General features: G+C 36.4%; 3 protein-coding genes across 6 annotated transcripts in view; 2 read left to right on the top strand and 1 right to left on the bottom strand.

Moving 5' to 3' along the window:
• The window catches only part of casd1 (CAS1 domain sialic acid O acetyltransferase 1), a 14,176-nt gene extending 11,734 nt beyond the window's left edge, over window positions 1-2,442 (top strand). Inside the window, exon 18 of the mRNA XM_039681233.2 lies at window positions 466-2,442. Coding sequence (XP_039537167.2) covers window positions 466-717 — 252 coding nt within the window. The 3' untranslated portion in view covers window positions 718-2,442. The remainder of the gene's footprint in view (window positions 1-465) is intronic.
• Window positions 2,153-20,018, bottom strand: sgce (sarcoglycan, epsilon). Of its 4 annotated transcripts, XM_039681235.2 has the most exons (13): window positions 19,800-20,014; window positions 19,350-19,436; window positions 14,709-14,831; window positions 13,466-13,623; window positions 11,884-11,956; window positions 10,305-10,503; window positions 8,385-8,547; window positions 7,038-7,252; window positions 6,478-6,504; window positions 5,628-5,816; window positions 5,119-5,162; window positions 3,313-3,350; window positions 2,153-3,220 (listed from the first exon to the last, which is right to left on the bottom strand). In XM_039681235.2, exons 1-13 carry the CDS (start codon window positions 19,834-19,836, stop codon window positions 3,170-3,172), a joined length of 1,404 nt encoding a protein of 467 aa, XP_039537169.2. In that variant the 5' UTR covers window positions 19,837-20,014; the 3' UTR covers window positions 2,153-3,169. The 4 variants fall into 4 exon arrangements, with proteins under 4 accessions (XP_039537169.2, XP_039537170.2, XP_039537171.2 ...); XM_039681236.2 differs by lacking the exon at window positions 6,478-6,504 and having other exon boundaries at window positions 19,800-20,018; XM_039681237.2 differs by lacking the exon at window positions 3,313-3,350 and having other exon boundaries at window positions 19,800-20,008.
• Window positions 18,245-20,018, top strand: part of ppp1r9a (protein phosphatase 1, regulatory subunit 9A) — a 57,502-nt gene continuing 55,728 nt past the window's right edge. Inside the window, exon 1 of the mRNA XM_039681229.2 lies at window positions 18,245-18,557. The gene's annotated coding sequence lies outside the window, so the exon portion shown is untranslated. The remainder of the gene's footprint in view (window positions 18,558-20,018) is intronic.

The raw sequence follows: 20,018 nt of genomic DNA, 5'->3' as shown, positions 1-20,018 counted from the left end.
CGACGGGCCCAATGCCGATTATACTTGCTGAATCCAAGCGTGAAGCCAAAAACGTCTCGATCGCCCCCTGGTGGTCGGTCCTAGTATAGGTCATAAACCACGCCTCCCCATGTTCAACGGGACGTGAGACCAACTAAACAATTAAAATACACTTCACATATCCTTTTTCCAAAGATAGTTTCTGTCATTTACTGTAGTTTCTATCACGTTGATGTAATCTGAAGAGTTTGTTTTTAAAATAAGTTTGTTTTAGTTGATACTATAAAAATGGTTCTGTGACATCATGATTGACATAAGACCTACAAAATCAGAAAAATAACGTTTGTTGTTTGTTTTTTTTCCCTTGGATGCATGGAACGCAGACCTCCAAAAGCAAACCAATAACCTTTAAAATATTATAATAGGGGCACTTTAACAAACTAGTTTATTGCAACCATTCTAACATGCTGCTTGTTTTCCCACCAGCTCTTCATATGCCAGTATCACATTTGGCTGGCAGCGGACACCAAGGGCATCCTGGTCCTCATTCCAGGAAACCCCTCCTTAAACATTATCGTCAGCACATTCATCTTTGTCTGTGTAGCTCATGAGATCTCCCAGATCACCAATGACTTGGCACAGGTGGTCATTCCTAAAGAGAGCGGGACTCTACTGAAGAGACTGCTGGGGGCAGGAGTCTTTCTAGCGCTGGTACTGATACTGCCCCAAAAAGAGTAACAGGATCCTAATAGATCTTTGTGTATAAAACAAATAAACTCCACCAGCCTAGAACGTTCTTTTCCTATGAGTTGATCTAGGGAATTCTTACGGCACTGGTATGTATACAAAACTCAAGATGGTACAGAGGCCAAGGACTCAGGAGCGACAGTGATTAAAGAAGGATTCTTAAGCAGGTTGTTTGCAGTAGACAAATCACACGGACTGTGTGCGGATAATAGGTCAAGTACACCTGTGCTCCGTCCGCTCTTCTCTCATAGCTTTGAGGTGTGTTTTATGGGCAGTATTTAATAATTTATGTTAATATTTTGTACTGGGGTTCTGTGTTTGTCTCTTGTTCATGGTTTTCCCATTCTGTTTTGTCATTGATGCCCATGACTGCAAAATGTAAAGGAGTTATACATTCCTTGTAAAACTGGCAGCGCACCATCAGCCCGTGCACCAAACATTTCTTTACAACTAAAAAAAAGTGTTTCAATTCATATCACACCAGCAGCTTTATCCTTCAGGTGAACAACCTCCAACCTTTGGATTATGGAATCATGAAAATCCATTTATTGCTGTTTTAAAATGGCAGCGAATATGTTCCATCTGCATCAAGATGTATGCTAGATGTGGAAAATGGGGTGGTGCCACTACTAAGGGAATCCATAAGCACATTCTGCTTCCGTCAGAATGTTTTCATCTACTGGAGGAATAGCATTTGATGTGAAATGTAAACTATTAAGACAAAATCAACATGCTTTGCTCAGACGCATTCAAAACACTACGCATTTGAGCCAGTTATTTGTTTGTTTACCACATGGGTTTATTCTGTTCATATGAATTCAGCTTAAAGGGATAGTTCACCCAAAAATGAACTCACTTAAGTTGTTCCATTCCTTTCTTTCTTCTGTTGAACACAAAAGAATATATTTCAAAGACTGTTGGTAAGTCAATGGAGTCCATCAACTATCTGATTACAACATACTTTAAAATTGTTTGTTTTCAAAAGAAGAGAGAAACTCATACAGGTTAGGAACAACTAAGGACAAAAAATGTATGTTTGGGTGACCTATCCCTTAAATGTTAGAGCCAGTTTTGTCTACGATCCGTGACCTCATTATTTATTGTTTAATGTGCGTCTTCATGCCCTCTCCAACTGCTTGAATTGCGGAAACTGAAGCCTGATGTTCATGTGTAACTTTTTTAAAATATATTACATGTAAAAAAGAATTCAATTTAATTCTCAGTTAGATGATAATGCTGTAAATAGATCCTTCATTATGTGCCATTAAGACAAGGCATATTGTCTGAGGCTAATATTTTCCATTGTGGCAATTCCTTCTAGTCACAAATACTGACATTTTGGTTGAAAAGTTGCATTTACTATCAAACTATTACATTTTTAATTTAATATATGTGAATTTAAAAGCAGCTACAAGGTTGTTGCATCAGTGAAAATGCATTTTTCTAAGCAAAGCAAATTTTGTTCAGCCTGCCGTTAACTGGCACATTCAAGCAACTGACCGTAAATGTTTATTTGTCTTTATCACCTTGTTCATATAACAAATTATTTGTATAGTTTGCTATATTTTTTATTTAAAGAAACATCAAAGACCTCAAAGGAAATGGTTTTGTGTGTGTACAATACATTTTGTCCAAAAATGTGAAAATATTCATTTAATTTGGAAATGCATTCATCATATTGTACAGTCAATGTTGATAAATCCCTTCTCAAAAACATTTTCATTTCTGTTTAAGTATCTACACATCCCAGAACAAACATGAGCCAATCTTATGTAGTGGCAAGTGTATTAGTTTATTTATCAAAACATATTTACTCGTATACTGTAAGAACAAAACGAACAATATCAACCTGTTTAGATCCCATTAAATGTGACTCCATTAGTGGTAGACCAAAGACGACTGGTATTTGGCAAAAAGTGAGTTTGTTCACTCGTAAAAAAAAAAACTCCAGTCCATATTTAAAGGGTACACTATGTAAGTTTTGGCACTCTAGCGGTTAATAAAAAATGCAATGCGTCTTGAGGATGAACACTGTAGCCGGAGCTACTTCTCTCTGTTTATGTCTATGACGAGTCACGCGAGTACTGGGATACTCCACGGTCATTGTCCCACTCAATCTAAAATAGTCCCAATATAAACAATTATTATAGATAGGCATACCGTAGTGATTTGGGATAAGATAAAAACGCAGTTTGGAAGATGGATTAATGATGTATTTGCTAATTATATACATTTTGAAAATTACATAGTGTACCTTTTGATGTTGATACTATTTTAAAAGTATATTTTTTAATGTGCCCATATCAACATTAGTTGTTCTGACACTGAATAATGTTGTTCTTTCAGATATGTGCATGAGAACACAAATCGTGGAGCTTGAGGCCACAGCTAGACATGCACATTTGGCAGGATTAAACAGGTATAAACATGAAGACACATGAGATCACAGGTTTAGAGCTTCGGCCACCTTTCTCTCTTCAGGAATACCATTTACCTATAACGAGAGGAACAGTTCAGAAACATGAAACGGTTTATCTGATACTTTTTTTCAAACACATGATCGCAGATGCAAAGAGTAATACTTGCCTCTAGCCTCCGAAAAGTTGACATACAATAATTATCTCCTTTGTTAGCATGAATGAATGAACAGTATGTTAGACAGGAAGAGATTTCACAGATGTCTGATGGCAGTTCATTATTATGGACACTGGGGTTCGCCAGAGACAAAGGGCCAGATTTACTAACAGTTTGCACAAACCTAAACCCTCTTTTGCCATTAAAAAGATACAGTCAGGATTTACTAAAGGAACACAGTGAAAAAATAGTGCTGAAAAGGCTTGGACACTTATTTTTTATTTACTGGCCTTACTGAATATGCATTTGTAGAGAGGCAATGATTTAAAGGAGTAGTTCACTTTAAAAAAAAAACTTTTGCTGATAATTTACTCACCCCCATGTCATCCAAGATGTCCACGTCTTTCTTTCTTCAGTCGAAAAGAAATGAAGGTTTTTGATGAAAACATTCAAGGATTTTTCTCCATATAATGCACTTTACTGGTAACCAAACAGTTCAAGGTCCAAAAGACACTTTCAGTACATACTGCGAACTGTTCAAAGGACTTTAAACGATTCCAGACGATGAATAAGGGTATTATCAAGCGAAACAATCGCTCATTTAATACATAAATAACAAAGTATAAGTTTTATAAGCTCGAATGGTCGCCTTACTCCACTAAGTTCTGTGACACATTCGTGACTCTCCTGTACGAAATTGTTCATCAAAATGAACGAATCTTTTCCCGAGTCAATTCGTTCATTTCGTTCGTTGAAACTTCTTTTTGCATGATAAGACCCTTATTCATCATCTGGAATCGTTTAAAGCCCTTTGAACAGTTTGCACTGAAACTGTCTTTTGGACCTTTAACCGTTTGGTTCCCACTAAAGTGCATTATATGGAGAAAAATCCTGGAATTTTTTCATCAAAAACCTTAATTTTTTTTTCGACTGAAGAAAGAAAGACATGGACATCTTGAATGACATGGGGGTGAGTATATTATCAGTAAAAGTTTTTTCTTAAAGTGAACTACTCCTTTAAATGAACCATGCAACAGGATTGACTAAGGTTTAGGCCATTATTTAATACCCATAAAGCATGTCTTAAAGGCAGAGTAGGTAATTTGTTCTAGAATATGTTTTGTTATGCTGGTAAAAAGTTTCCTCACATCCAGATACATATATTCTGATTGCAATGAAACCAACCTGTCAACATATAAATTTCCATACCCATTAATCTGCAGCAGTCAGGTGGTACAGGTCAATGCTCTTTAAGTTATGTTCATTGTAATTGTAATATGTGCTTTGAGACATGAGATAGTTGTGTGTTCATGTGTTTTGAAGTAGGTGTGGCTTTAGAGACGCTCTGAAGGGAGGGTGGGATCTTATGCTTTCAAAGCTAGTTCGCTATTGCTAGCCTCTCTGAAAACCCCCTTCCCTTCCTTAAAGCCACTTTGCGCATGTGTTGTTAGTAGATCACATGCACCTAAATAGCATTGGCTCTGTTTGTTTGTGACCCTACGTGAATTTGCGCTCGCGTTGGTCACTATGGAAATGATCCGACTGCTTCTGTTCTTTAATGTGCGCATTGTCAGTAAATCTCCCACAGAACTTTCCACTCCCATCAGCTCTATTGGATTGCGGTCTCACACTAATTTGACCTATCTAGTAAATCTGGCCCTAAAGCACCAAAACAGCAAGTAACATGGATCTCTGAAAGAAGAACTGAAAGAAGAATGACCACAGCCCACATTTGGTTTTTGTTCTGTTACAAAATCTGTTCGCACCAATGGGATGGAAAGCTTAGGCATCACATTAGTATCAGATTCTTCAACTTACCAGAGATCTGCTGCTGTGGTATTTGGATCTGATTTTGAAGATTTCTGTGAATAAACACAAAGCTTTGGTCAAGATGGGCATTACTAGCACCAATTTCATTAATAAAAAAATGCCAGAATGATGTGCAGTTGCTTAAAAAAAGGATTTCTTGCAAAAAAGAGACAGAATCATAAACAGAATCATTAATGCAAACTTAAAAGAACCAAAATTGTTCAATGATTCCTGTCCCAACTCCTTTATCATGTTCTGCATCATCTCAGCACATAATTTCTAGGTCAATCTTGCTGATAATAATACACATATGTTGTTTTGATCTGTTCTAAGCTCTTCAAGTCCTCAGTAAGTTAATACCAGGGTACTGAGTGATTCAAGCTTGTTTTTAGATAAGATATAAACATTGGATTACAGCAACCTACTTTCTCAACTCTTCTTAAACCAGATCTGCCATTGCCAAACAAGAATTGTGCCTTACTTTCCCCCCAGAATTAACGCAAAAGTGGCAGACTCACGTCTGCGTCTGCATGAGCGGCATGCTGGTGGTCTCGTAGTTGTCGGGGTGGATGGGCGGCACCACCTCTCCGCTCACAGGGTGAAAGACCGGCAGTGTCGAGAGAGGCCACGAGATCTCCCGGTTCTTAGACATGCTGCGAAGCTCCTTCGAAGACTTCTGAATGGAGCTGTGGTGAACCAGCTGAATGCTGGGAATGGAGGGAGCAACCGAATTACTATTTATAGCAAACGCATGCATAAAAAGTATAATATAGAATATCTGACATTGCTATGCAACCGATTAACATTCATGTAAACACTGAAGTTCAGGGTTAAAATCTAAAACTATTAACGGCATTTCTGTTAATTGATATAAAGCTGAAATAAAATATAAATGTTAGTTGAAAAACTTAAACTAAACGAAATCTTGGAAATTATTAACAGTAAAGAAATAAAATCTGAAGCCAAAACCTAAATAGCAGTATTTCAAACTAAAATTAACATATATAATATAAATATAAAAGTTTTCAAAATGTTAATATTAAATCCATAATAAAACTAAAAGAACACTGGTTGGGTTATTATTTATCAATTTCGTAAAGGGCTAATTATGAATATTTAGGTCTTTTATCACACTACCTCATTCCACAGTATGAATTATTATAATAAGCTGGCATATAAAGCAGCTGCCCATTGATGACACCATGGAGACACAGAGGCGATTGTATGAATGAGATGGAAATGAACATGTCACCATGATGGACGATTTGAGATAACGTAACGTGGGAAGGGGGGAGCTATCCAAAGAAAAGAAAAAAGATCCAAAAAGGAGAAAGAAAAGGCCAAGACCACAGGAGAGGGCACACTTACTCTGGTGTTTGCATGTTTCTTTTTTCCCTAGAAACAAAACAAAATGACTGAATTAAATTCTAATATTAATAGTTAAAGACAACCACACAAAAGCCAATGGAGGGGTGCTGCTGATGATGATGATGATCTCCTTCAGGCTGAGCTTTGATGGTGAGTGACATCATCAGGAAACACACTGTGATTGGTTGATCATGTGGACGAAACATCTGTCGGAATGGCTCTAAATACAACAGATGGAACCTTTGGACTGAGTGTGCTTTGGTTAATGATTAAATGGTACAAGACTGATGCTTGATGAGGATGGTAAGCTGCTTTTTGGCAGGGATGCGACCCTGTCTTGCCTTTCAGAATTTGGCTGTACACACTAGAGGGCCCTTGTGATCTTCACTTAATAGATTCAAAAGACGCCATACTGGCACTAGATGGTTTATAATGACCAAAAAGGAATCTATCGTTTAAATGTTGATCATTGAGTACAAGTATTTGGTATAAGAGGAGGTTTGTGCTTGCTTGTGTGTGAAAGATTGACCTTCACTAAGGGTTTAGCACAGCGAACTTACAGCCCTTCCCGTCGGCAGCACATGGAGTAGCCGAGGATGATGAAGAGGACCAGGGCGACGGCTGAGGGCACCGCCAGGGTGATCAGGAAGTCAGCGAAATAGTCTCTACTCTTCAGTAACTCAGACGGTGGGTTGTACTCGCCGATGTCTGGCAGGACACCTGTGCCCGGGTCAGGACGGTGATTGTGCACAGGAACAACCTTAGTGATGTCCACCTTTAAGAGCAAAGACAAAATGGGCTCAGAAACAAAAAAGGCTTCACATTGGTACAGAATTTATATATTACGTGTATGTTTGTGTACAAATGTGTTTCTCCATAAAAGTTGATTTTGAGAGAAGACATCCAAAAGTTTAGGGATGGTAAGATTTTTTTAAATTTTACTGATCTCTTATGCTCACCAAGCCTGTGAAAAATACAGTAAAACTGTTATATTGTGAAATATCATTACAATTTAAAACAACTGTTTTTCTATTTTATTTTATTTTTTTAATTTTTAAGTCTTCAGTGTCGAATGATCCTTCAGAAATCATTATAATATGATTTGGGGCCGAAGAAACTTTTTTTTTAAATTATATGTTGTGCTGTCTAATATTTTTGTGTGGAAACTGTGATGCATTTTTTTCTGAGGATTCTTTGATAAATATAAAGTTAGAAAGAGAAAGAACAGCATTTATTTGAAACAGAAATCTTTTGTAACATTATAAATGTATTTACTGTCACTTTTAATCAATTTAATGCATCCTTGGAAAAAAATATATACTGTATATACACACACACATACATATATATATATATATATATATATATTATCTTATTGACCACAAACTTTTGAACAGTAGTAAAGTAGAAAAATTATGTTTTTGTACAACCATTTTGATGCCTCTAACATTAATCTAATATTTACTTTATCTCTAGGTTGTTAATAATTACCAAAATGTAATAAATAAAATTTGAAACATTTAATCTTTAAATGTGCAATGAGCAGTGTTTCCTCAAAGTAGATATTTCTTTATTTAAAATTAATATAATTAGAATTTTGCTTTAAATATTATAACAATTCTATTAATCAATAATATTAACTGATTGTTCTGCTATGACATGTACAAATGTAAATGCTTATAATGTCTTTCTCAGTAAGTCTGTTAATAATAAAATTACTGTTTAAACAGCTAAATGTTATTTCTACCAAAAGTTGGATATAAGGTAGAGTTGGAGTAATATGGGAGTTAAGATTATAAAAAAAATAAAATAAAATAAAATAAAATCCAAACAATTGTCCCTGGTCTTATATATATATATATATATATCTTTTGTATATATTTATGGACTGGAGATCTGGCGCTCACCAGAGAGATCTTGCACCAGTCGATGTTGAACTGAGCTCTGAACTTCTTATCGCAGCTGATGACGGGCTCCATCTCCTGACTGCAACGCAGCTGGTTCTGTGGGGTCTCCACCTCTCGAAGGCACGACGAGAACGGCACGTCTGCTCCCACCATCACATACACACTGAACATCACAGAGGCTTAATGAAGAGCAAGCATTTAAGCACAATGTTCATAAATATTCATTTTAATTTGACTGTGAATTAAAGGAGTAGTTCACTTTTTTAAAAAACTTTTGCTGACAATTTTCTCACCCCCGTGTCATCCAAGATGTCCACTTCTTTCTTTCTTCACTCGAAAAGAAATTAAGGTTTTTGATGAAAACATAACAGGATTTTCTCCATATAATGGACTTCAATGGGTGCCAAACGGTTTAAGGTCTAAATGACCTTTTCAGTTTCAGTGCAGCTTCAAAGCGCTTTAAATGACACTAGACGATAAATAAGGGTCTTATCTAGCGAAACGATCAGTCATTTCAAAAATAAATAAAAAAGTTTAAGAACAAGAACATCAAAACGAATGAAATGAACAAAATGACTCGAAAAAAGATTTGTTCATTTTGATGAACGAGTTCGAACAGGAGAGTCACAGAACAGAGCAAGGCAACCATTTGTGCTTATAAAACTTAAACTTTTTTATTTATTTATAAAATGACCAATGGTTTCGCTAGAAAAGACTCTTATTCATCGTCTGGTGTCGTTTAAAGCCCTTTGAAGCTGCACTGAAACTCTTACTTGGACCTTAAACCATTTGGCACCCAATGAAGTCCATTATATGGAGAAAATCCTGGAATGTTTTCATCAAAAACCATAATTTCTTTTCGACTGAAGAAAGAAAGACGTGGACATCTTGGATGACATGAGGGTGAGTAAATTATCAGCAAAAGTTTTTTTTAAAGAGAACTACACACTCAATATAACCATGATGCACAGAAATAAACCTTACAACAACAATAGGACTATACTATACATATTCTGTCTGCCAAGATGAATGTGTTTTCTGCTCTAAGACCTTCTAAAATGCCTTCATCTGGAACATTTTATCCTCAGTAAGGAGTACATGAATATTTGATGAACAATTTATCCTAACGCATGAGGGAATTCCTCTAAAGAAACGTGAACAGAGATGGGCAGCCTCTACCTTATGTAAATTCACCACAGCCCAAAACAGTGTTTTTCTGCCTTCTCCGAAAGTATGTTCTTTTTTTCATGGGTTTCTCAAGAACGTTCTCATATTTGTTGATATATATCACAATATGCTCAAGTTCTGTGCCAATAAGCTGTTTAAAGGGGACCTATTATGCTTTTGTACATTTTCACCTTTCTTCATGTGTAATGTTGCTGTCTGAACATCTGCAAAGTTACAAAGGCCGTCCAAAGGGTTTTCTCTCTATGTGAGAGACATCCGGTTTCTGATTTCCCTGAAACGCCTCCATTGTAGTCTTATTATATAGCAGTCTTAAATATTCCTCATTTAAATAATTCCCACACAAGGCATATGCAAAATAAAGGGGGTGAGGACTGGATGAGTTAGAAATGTGCTGAAACTCCCAGGTATGGTAAGGGGGTGTGACATTTCCCCAAACACAATGAAGCAGTTGACCAATCACAACCAACTGTTCCAGCTGACCAATCAGAGCACATTGTGCTTTTCAGAAGGAGGGGCTTCATAGAGACAGGAACTAAACAAAGCGTTCCTGACAGACTGGAAAGAGAGGTGCTGCAACAATGTCAAATATGTGCAAAATAAGGGTTTTTTGAACATTTAAGCTTGAAAACCTATTCTAGTAGCCCCAAAACAAAAACAAGTCTCTGTAAAAGGGCATAATATGTCCCCTTTAGTTCATTTTTTTTTCAGTGTACAGTAATATTTAAGTCTTACCCCTCTTTCAGGTCATTGATGGGTAAAGGCACTCGTCCTCCCCTGTCCAGCGCCGAAGTGATGTTGATGGCATTAAGTCTCTCCGGCTGCCACACGTTCTTAACAGCACCGAGAAAATCTCCCAGCACCTCGCTGGCCAACATCTCCTCAACGTTCATGTTCTTGATGAAGAACTCGGCCTGATAGGGCAAGGGAAACTCTGCCAGAGAGCAAAGATATGAGCATATATTCCTGTATGCAATAACAAGTGATCCAAACTAGGTTACATAACAAGTTGGCTGTCATTTTGAAGTGTCTCTTTTTGGACGAGATGGCAGATGGTGGACTGCTTCACAGTGAGGTCACATCTGCACTGAAACAGTTGCTCAGCTTAAGGCTAAACACAGAACATTCAATGACAATATTTCTGCAAATATAATGTGGTGAATATAAATCAGACGCTAAAATATACAAACAAACGACGCTATTAGCTGTAGACCTGTCGCGGTTATTGATTAATCATCTGATCGTGGTTATTCGCTTTGAAATAAAGGCAATAATTACGCAGTTTAGATAAGAATATAAAATTTTTTTTGGTAAAGTACACAAAGTCTTCCTTCATACTAAATGAAGGTTTGTGGGTTTAATCAGACTGCATTACAACGTATTATAATTAATTATATATTTATTTCCACAGAATCAAAGTAAACCATATTGGCCTATTTTATTATAATTTTATTATTATATGCAATTCCAAGTAAACAACACGAATTAAATAGTTAATCACAAATATTTGTATGACAATTCATTTTTATAATAGTGATTAAACGTTTTAAATATCATGTTTTTATAAAACTTTTACAACTACTAATAGTAATATTAAAATAACTTTAAATCAACGGGTCTCATGCGTATGCACAAATTTGTGCGTGAAATCTGCGTACCGACGTCTTCACTAAGAAATGATGATTCACCAAAAACTTAAAAAATATAGGAACAACTGAAACCACTAAATGAAAAAATCAAACCATTTAATTTCATCGTATATATTTAATCATGAATGCAAAAGAAAAGATGTGTAATGGTTTCTTCTCCGAGGCTGCTCTGAATAAAGAATCAGATATACAGTACGAGTATGTGTGTACCGCTGGGTAAAAGGTGTTTATTGTGTTTGAACTGGTTTTGAGAATGGCACACTTGACATTGCGCGAGGATCTGGCGAAAGTGAGACGAAAGACTGTAAAGGAAAGGTTGTGCAGAAAGACCAACCAAAGGAGATGTTTTGGGCGTTTTTTATGCAAATGATTAACCTCGAGATTTAAATTACTCTAAATTCACTAACATTAGAAAGAGGTTAAGGACAAATTCATGTGGGAACGCACGTGTTGTGAAGTAGGCGGAGATTTGCGTACAAATACTAAAAAATCCACGCAATTATTAGTGAGTAAGACCTAAAGTCTGGCTGGTTTATTCTTACGCAAACACATGTTTTCCATACTTTAGGATTAAGGTTTTCAGTCAAACAATAGAGTCTTTCTTTGAACATATGGCTGTATGTTATAATGAGATTTGCTAAATCAAAACTGTTCATGGATCTCACCTTCTGTAGACATTATGTTTATGACCAAGTTGTGCCTGGCAGTTTCAAAAGTGCGTTTATTATACGCTGTAATCTGCAACACACAAGAGGGAAAGTTTAAGCCCGGCTCAGGACAGCTTTGCAGAACCAGATGCAAACACATAGTTTCTCAAGGGTATAGAAGAATATCAAAGCCAAATCCTTACATGAATCTAAAGCCTCAACAATGCACAAAGAGGAGATAAGCATTCTTATGCATACAAATTCAACTTTGCCCTATTACTTTCTATTTTCCTAGAAAAAAAAGAGATTTAATTACTTAACACTTATTTAAAAACAAAAGAGGGCCGTAGCCACAGTAGACATTGAAGTCACCCCAATAATTAGAAATGGTAAAATCATTTATATCAATATTTGATATTCTCTACACACTTCTCTGTTAGTTGTTTTAGGAAGAAAAAAAAGTTTTAAAAGTAACATTTTTATGCTGGACTGCCTCAGAGGTTTACAGCGCTCGTCACTGTCAAAATTATTGAGATGGTCAATTTAAGAAGACAGGCCTTACTATTAACAGAAGACGAGTGTGAATTATGAAGCGGCGCTTTAGTTTTAAAGGAGTAGATCAGTTTTAAAAAAAACTTTTGATGATAATTTACTTTGCTGACTTCGTTGGGTGCCAACCGGTTCAAGGTTCAAATTAGAGTTTCAGTGCAGCTTTAAACGGCACCAGACGATGAACAAGGGTCTTATCTAGCGAAACCATTGGTCATTTCTAAAATAAATTAAAAAGTTTAAGTTCTATAAGCACAAATGCTCGCCTTGCTCTGTACTGATGCGCGTTCGTGACTCTCCTGTTCAAACTCGTTCATCAAAATGAACAAATCTTTTTTGATGAACGAGTTTGAACAGGAGAGTCACGAACGCACATCACAAAACAGAGCAAGGCGAGCATTTGTGCTTATAAACCTTAAAGTTTTTTATTTATTTTTTAAATGAGCGATCGTTTCGCTAGATAAGACCCTTATTCATCGTCTGGAGTCGTTTAAAGCCCTTTGAAGCTGCACTGAAACTCTCATTTGAACCTTGAACCAATTGGCACCCACTGAAGTCCATTATATGGAGAAAAATCCTGTAATGTTTTCATCAAAAATCTTAATTTCTTTTCGACTGAAGAGAGAATGACATGGATATCTTGGATGACATGGGGGTGAGTAAATTACCAGCAAAAGTTTTTTTTTTAAAGTGAACTACTCTTTTAAGGGAGGAAAAAAAGCTAAATATTTATAGTTATTAGCTGTTTTATGATAGAAATGTTGTCTGACAGTAATATCAAATTATGCAAATCAGTGTTTTAATTTAAAAAATCATTTGAAAAGTCATTTCAGGATTTCATGTGATGCATAACTGAATGTGACGAGACAAGAAACGTTTTGCGTTTCCGACATGTTAGACACAAATTTGTATTTGATTTTTAATGCATCCTTGTTGAATAAATGTATACATTTCTTTCAAAGAAAAACCTTACTGACCTTTGAACAGCAGTGTATATGAGGTCAGATGTAAAAGAAAACTAATTCTAATAAGTCTACACATGATAACACACCTCGATGATAGTCGGCTTGCCCACATGATCAGCTGTTGGAGAGCCATAGAGGACTCCATCACTGTGCGAGGTTCTTTGAATGTACCGCAACCATCCGGGCCTGTCTGGATAGCCTTTAAGGTTAGTGTTAAATGTGATGGGGTCGTTACTCGAATCACCTGAAATGAAATAATTACTTTACTTAAAGGAGTAGTTCACTTTTGAAAAAACTTTTGCTGATAATTTACTCACCCCCATGTCATCCAAGATGTCTTTGTCATTCTTTCTTCAGTCGAAAAGAAATTAAGGTTTTTGATGAAAACATTCCAGGATTTTTCTCCATATAATGCACTTCAGTGGGAACCAAACGGTTCAAGGTACAAACTGAGAACTGTTCAAAGGGCTTTAAATGATTCCAGACGATGAATAAGGGTCTTATCAAGCGCTCATTTAAAAAATAAATGACAAAGTTTAAGTTTTATAAGCTCAAATGGTCACCTTGCTCTGTTCTGTGATGTGCATTCGTTACTCTCCTCTTTTTCCGAGTCATTTGGTTCATTCAACAAACAAAAAAAAAATGAACTGACTCGAAAAAAAGATTTGTTCATTTTGATGAACAAGTTCGAACAGGAGAGTCACGAATGCGCATCACAGAACAGAGCAAGGCGAGCATTTGAGCTAATAAAACTTAAACATTGTTAATTTTTTATTAAATGGGTGCTTGTTTCGCTTGATAAGACCCTTAGTCATCGTCTGGAATCGTTTAAAGCCCTTTGAACAGTTTGCAGTTTGTACTGAAAGTGTCTTTTGGACCTTGAACCATTTGGTTGCCAGTAAAGTGCATTATATGGAGAAAAATGCTGGAATGTTTTCATCAAAAGGTAAACCTTAATTTCTTTTCGACTGAAGAAAGAATGAGATGGACATCTTGGATGACATGGGGTTGAGTAAATTATCAGCAAAAGTTTTTTGAAAAGTGAACTACTCCTTTAAACAACTATGAAAGGCTGTGCTTATTGTCAATTTTGCTTTTACAAAAAGGTTGCTGCAATGCAAAAATATTATTGAGACAAATGTTCATAATATTTATGTGTAATGTTTCCAGGGCCCTCAGACCCTGACATGTAAACTAAGATTTATATGTTTGATGTGCAGTGATATACAAAAATCAATGAATCAGTGAACAGATATTTCATAAAAATGAATATAGTGAAACATTTATTCTGTATAGGCATGTTATTGTGTAGTGGTGGAGTCAGTATACCTGCTTTCGGATACGGTGGGAACTCCCCTTTAAAGTGTTCTCTCTCTAGCACATGAACGAAAAGCACTCCGGCAGAAGGATAAACGTTGCGGTCCGCGTGTGACTTAGAGAGGATGGTGACCACTGGTGCAGATAGAAATGATAAAAAAAGTTATTAAGAGCAGTGTGATGTGGCAGACAAAATTCCCTCACTAAACACCCAAAAATAAATAGCTATTAATATACTATGTGTGTGTGTACACACATACATTTATATGAATATGCCACCTTCAAAAGTTTGGAGTAATAATTTTGGATAAAACTTTTTTCAAGAATTGAACACTCATTAAAGACATATCAGATTGATCAAAAATGTATAATGTTGCAAATATATATATATTTAAAATAAATGTTGTTCTTTTGAACAACAAGAAAATGTATCATGTTTTCCACAAAAATATGAATCCGCAAAACTTTTTTCAACATTGATAATAATAAGAAATGTTTCTTGAGCAGCAAATCATCATATTACAATGATTTCTGAAAAATCATGTGACACTGAAGACGAGTAATTCAGCTTTGCATCACATGAACAAATGACTTTTTATATTATTTTCCTATATTTATATTATTTTTATATTATTTTTATTATTTAATTATATTTATTATTATTTTATTTTATAATACATAACAGCTATTTTAAATAGCAATATTTATATTTCACAATATCATGGAGCCGTGGCGAGCATAAGACACTTTTTCAAAAACAATAAAAAATATTATTGACTCCAAACTTTTGAATGGTATATGGTAATGGTATTTAACTTAATTATGAACATAACATTGTCATATTTACTTAACAAACATAATTTGACGTTTTAAGATAAACACAGGCATAACAAATATTACAATATATTAGATTATGTTACTTATTAATAAGAGCTTAATAATATAAAATGTCTATTTTAACTTGCATTTATTTTTAATACATTTATGTAACAAGGGTGTGTTTCTTTCTTGTGGGAGTGTGTGAGAAAGTGTTATGTGAGCGAGTGGGTGAGCGTGTCTTGGGCATTAGACCATCGAGTCTCATTGGCTGGTGAACAGTAGTACAGTGAATCACAATCTCTGAACACTCAAACCCTGCACGCTCAATGCAACTCTCACATGCCATTCCCCACCCCTTGCTTTTTTTCAGGCACTACACACACTATTATTTAAGAGATCGTTTTTTCCCATCAGTTTATAATAGATACTGGAGAGATGGTTGACAGTGCCTCTTTCTTTTCTCACTTTGAGTCAGTCGAGAGGAAGCTGGTTTTGAATCTCTGCTGCACTGAGAGAAAGCAACTACAGAAGTGCTAGATTTCTTCACGCTTTCAAACACAAAACAGCTCCTAGTACATCACTCAAGACCCAGTGTGTGCTTACACCGAGGGTGCAAACACATTAAGCTGATCAGAACAGCACAAACCAAGAGTGATCACAAGACATCTGGAAGCATAAACGGGTTACGCAAAGAGAGCTGACATAAATATGAACACATAAAGATAAAATAATCTTTGATACATCATCAACAAACTAAACTGCTGGTCCTGTGGATTAGAACCAGCCTTAATTCATACATATCAACATGCCTATAAGAGTATATAATGCGCTTCAAATATATATTTACATTAAGCATAAATAGTTAATATTTGCATTAACATTTTATTTAAATTAATAAAATAAATGTAATTTTTTACGATGTTAATTACACCATATTTCCAAAACACATGACTCTTCGCTTAATGCAATGTTACGCTATTACTGCTGCAGAAAGCAGGCTGTAAACTGAGTTTTTTTGTACATTTTGTAGCGATTACTAGGGGTGTAACGATACCCTCATGTCACGACTCAATACATATCACGATACTGAACTAACGATACGATATTATTGCGATACTCCAAGACATATGGTAAAAGGTTAACAAAGAGTGTACTGTTGATTAAAATTCTAACTTTGATATTACATTGTGGGTTTAAATGAATAGGCTTGGTGCTTGTAACCCAAGGACAATGGTAACACCAGAATAACAATATTCATCATTCTGAAGCTGAAATTACTGAGTTATTGTAGATGAATATGCTTGCACGCTTTCACTGACTAGATATATTTAAAATAATGTTGGGCACTTTTTAATCATGTTTAATTTTGACTTCTCTGTGCATGCTCTTTGAGGTGGTGACCATAGACCTGCATTATATGACTGACAGACAAGAACGGTTTGACCTAAAATATAAAAATTGAAAATACTGTGGAAACAAAGACACTTACATCTTGGTTGCCCTTGAGGTAAGCTAAAACATATCAAAAATTAATTTAAGCGACAGTGAATAGCAGAGGAAGAATCCCGAAACGGCTCTCTTATCTCTGTACTCATGTATTTGTGATATATATATATATACCTATATATATATATATATATATATATATATATATACAGTATATAAACACACCAGTCCCGATCTTGACCCCTTCTTTCTCTACCCTCTTCGCTTCCAGCCTACATACTGTCCAGTAATAAAAAACAGGCCATTTTTTTTTTAAATTTTTAACAGTGAATCCAAAATAGCCCAACTTAAAATAGTGTTTAAGCAAATTGACCGACGCCGACTGGTGCCGACAATCACCAGATTACAGCACATCCCTTTTCAGACATTCCACAACCTTACAAAAACCAACTGAACATGTTCAATTGGTGGAAACAAGTGGCAATCAAAACCGACAGACACCGACACACTGATCCGACAAAACCCAACAAAGTCTATTGCAATTGGTTGTTGTCTGTCGGTGCGTTGTGAATTGGCCTTTTGACTTCCTTTCTTCTCCATGAGAAGTGGGTGTCTGAAACAGAAAGTTGTGCAGAGCTTCGTGTCATGGCGTAACCTGGTATTTCTGCTTTTCTTGGCAGTAAGCAGTTTTTAAGCATGCAATAACGTGAAAATCGAACCGATTTTTTGCTCTGTACATTAATTTTGGTGTGAACAGGCCTTTAGCCTACCCAAAGATCTATGTTAATGTGTAGATATCACAGAAATCCACACTTAATGCAAACATCCATGCACTGTTATGGGCTTTTGAACAGCTGTGTCTTCACTAATGCTTTTATCCATGATGGGGTATTGATCTGTTTCTGTGGTGTTGAAGGCTGTGGTTTTGTACATACGCACAGATGCATGCTTCAAATGATTAGAGTGGCAGATGGTTTATTCTGTCACCCTGTGGGCGACCTTAGCCCAGAGCCTGATATAAACCCGACAGAGACAAAACCACATCCCAAACCCTCTGAAATGACTTGAATACTATGTGAACTCAAGGAAAACAGAAGGTGATCCTCAACACTATATTGTAATAGATCAACCATTAATGGTTAATGGCAAACTTTGCGACACCAAGTACACGCACATGCGCAAACTCGCACAAATTACTGACAGGCCCTTTAGTAGAAATGGCTAATCCTGGTTTATGATTTTATGAGCCGACCTTGTGAAGATATTCATCATGTGCCAACTGAGGAAAGACTTTTTCTCTTTCGCTCCCTCCCTTTTCGTGACAGCCGGGGATGTCCTACTGAACTGTCGAATCAGCTCTGTGCTCACTTCTCTTTTCCGGTCAAGAGGAATTCATGCACTTCACGATTCATAGGGAAGAAAAGAAACAGTGCAGACTACTTGCAGGATTGTGAAGACGTCAAACTGTTCAAAGTACTGCGCCTGGAAGTCAATGTTATGCACAAAACTGGGTCAGCCTGTCAAGACTAAGCTGTAGCCGGGAACACACTCATGGTGAAGTGAAAGAATGCTTTTCTCAAGCCGTCCATTTATCAGGTAATGCTGATTCTCATTTTGATACATTTGAAGAAGTGAACACATTCATTTATAATGCTAAATGTATTATGCAGATCAAATATTTTATGTCAAACTGTAAAGCATTGCAAAAAAAAAACAACAACAAAAAAACATGTTATATATTAGAGGCAGCATCACTGGACTACTGCATGTTATAGCCTATATACAAGCCAGTTTTGTTAAAGAAGTAGTTCTTCCCCTTCCTATTTCAAAAGAGTCAAGAGGAAGGTGAATTATACAGGTTGGCGATTCAGCAGGGTGGCAGGTGTTAAGCCCAAAAAGCTTTGCACAGGAAAGTGCTGTGCGTGTGTTACGATCACGTCAAACACATCGGCTTTGTCTCAAAAACCTAGTGAGCTGCCTACTCAGTCATCACAGGAACATGTACCATTTTGGCAGTCTGGTTTAAGGGTTCCCATGAAGCAGAAAACTTCTGTATTGGTATTTGGTAAACAAATCAGTGTTTTAATTAAATCTTTAAAGTGAACAAACCCAACCATTGGGTTTAAAGTTTTAAGCAAAAAAAAGTAAACCAACGGTTGGGTTTGTCCATATTTCACCCTTACATGGATTGAAACAACACAGCATTTTACTAGTTGATTTGTTTCTGTAAATAAAAAAATGAAAACATTATTCACCTGCAGAAAAAGCCACTAAATGAACCAATTCAAAAGATTCGAGTCACTGGAATGAATCACATTCCCCAGCACTACTAAGACAGGAGGCAGCATACTAGTTTTTGAGACACATCCAGTCTTTCCAATCACTCACCGCCAGTCTGAAACACAGATCTCTGTTTGGAGTCGATTAAAGCCAGGGTTTGGCCGTCTATGCCACTGACAGAACGAACAATTGCGGCTTTTTACAACGGACAAAGAGGAATAATAGATGTGAAAATATCATAAAACAATTTACTATGAAAAACGTTATCGTAATCTTACAAGAAGCAAATGAATCAATGTATGTAGTTTGCAATTAGCAAGTTCACCGTTTAATACCAAAAGGAATGTACTGAATAATGTATTACAGGTGGAATTCGCGATATTAACGTCAACACGCTGATACCATCTCTGAATTATCAGTTAACTGACATTCGGTTTATTCTGGTGTAGGCTAATGAGCAAGAGAGCTATTCCGTTAGCCAGCTAGCTAAGTTAGCTCTCATCCAACGGAAAAGAACGAGTATTTCTCCCAGTGTCGTCGTCCCAAGTCTATACGTACCCACTACGAGCCCCACGAAAATGCCGACCGAGGACATCGTTCAGTTGCCGCAGTGGCTCTTAACACAACACATTTGTGGAATCGCTGGTGGTCCTCGGGATGTGACTGTGACAGCCATAAGCATCATCATCATCATCCTCCGCTGCTCGGATTCCTCCCACTCACTGAAGCTGATGGGCGCGCTGGTTGGCTGAAAACATCTGGCGCAGATGTTGGAAA

The sequence above is a fragment of the Pimephales promelas genome, chromosome 18 (assembly GCF_988280905.1).
Source record: "Pimephales promelas chromosome 18, fPimPro1.hap1.1, whole genome shotgun sequence".
Lineage (NCBI taxonomy): Eukaryota > Metazoa > Chordata > Actinopteri > Cypriniformes > Leuciscidae > Pimephales > Pimephales promelas.
The sequence above is the reverse complement of the archived record's forward strand: the minus strand, read 5'-3'. Positions and strand labels throughout refer to the sequence as shown.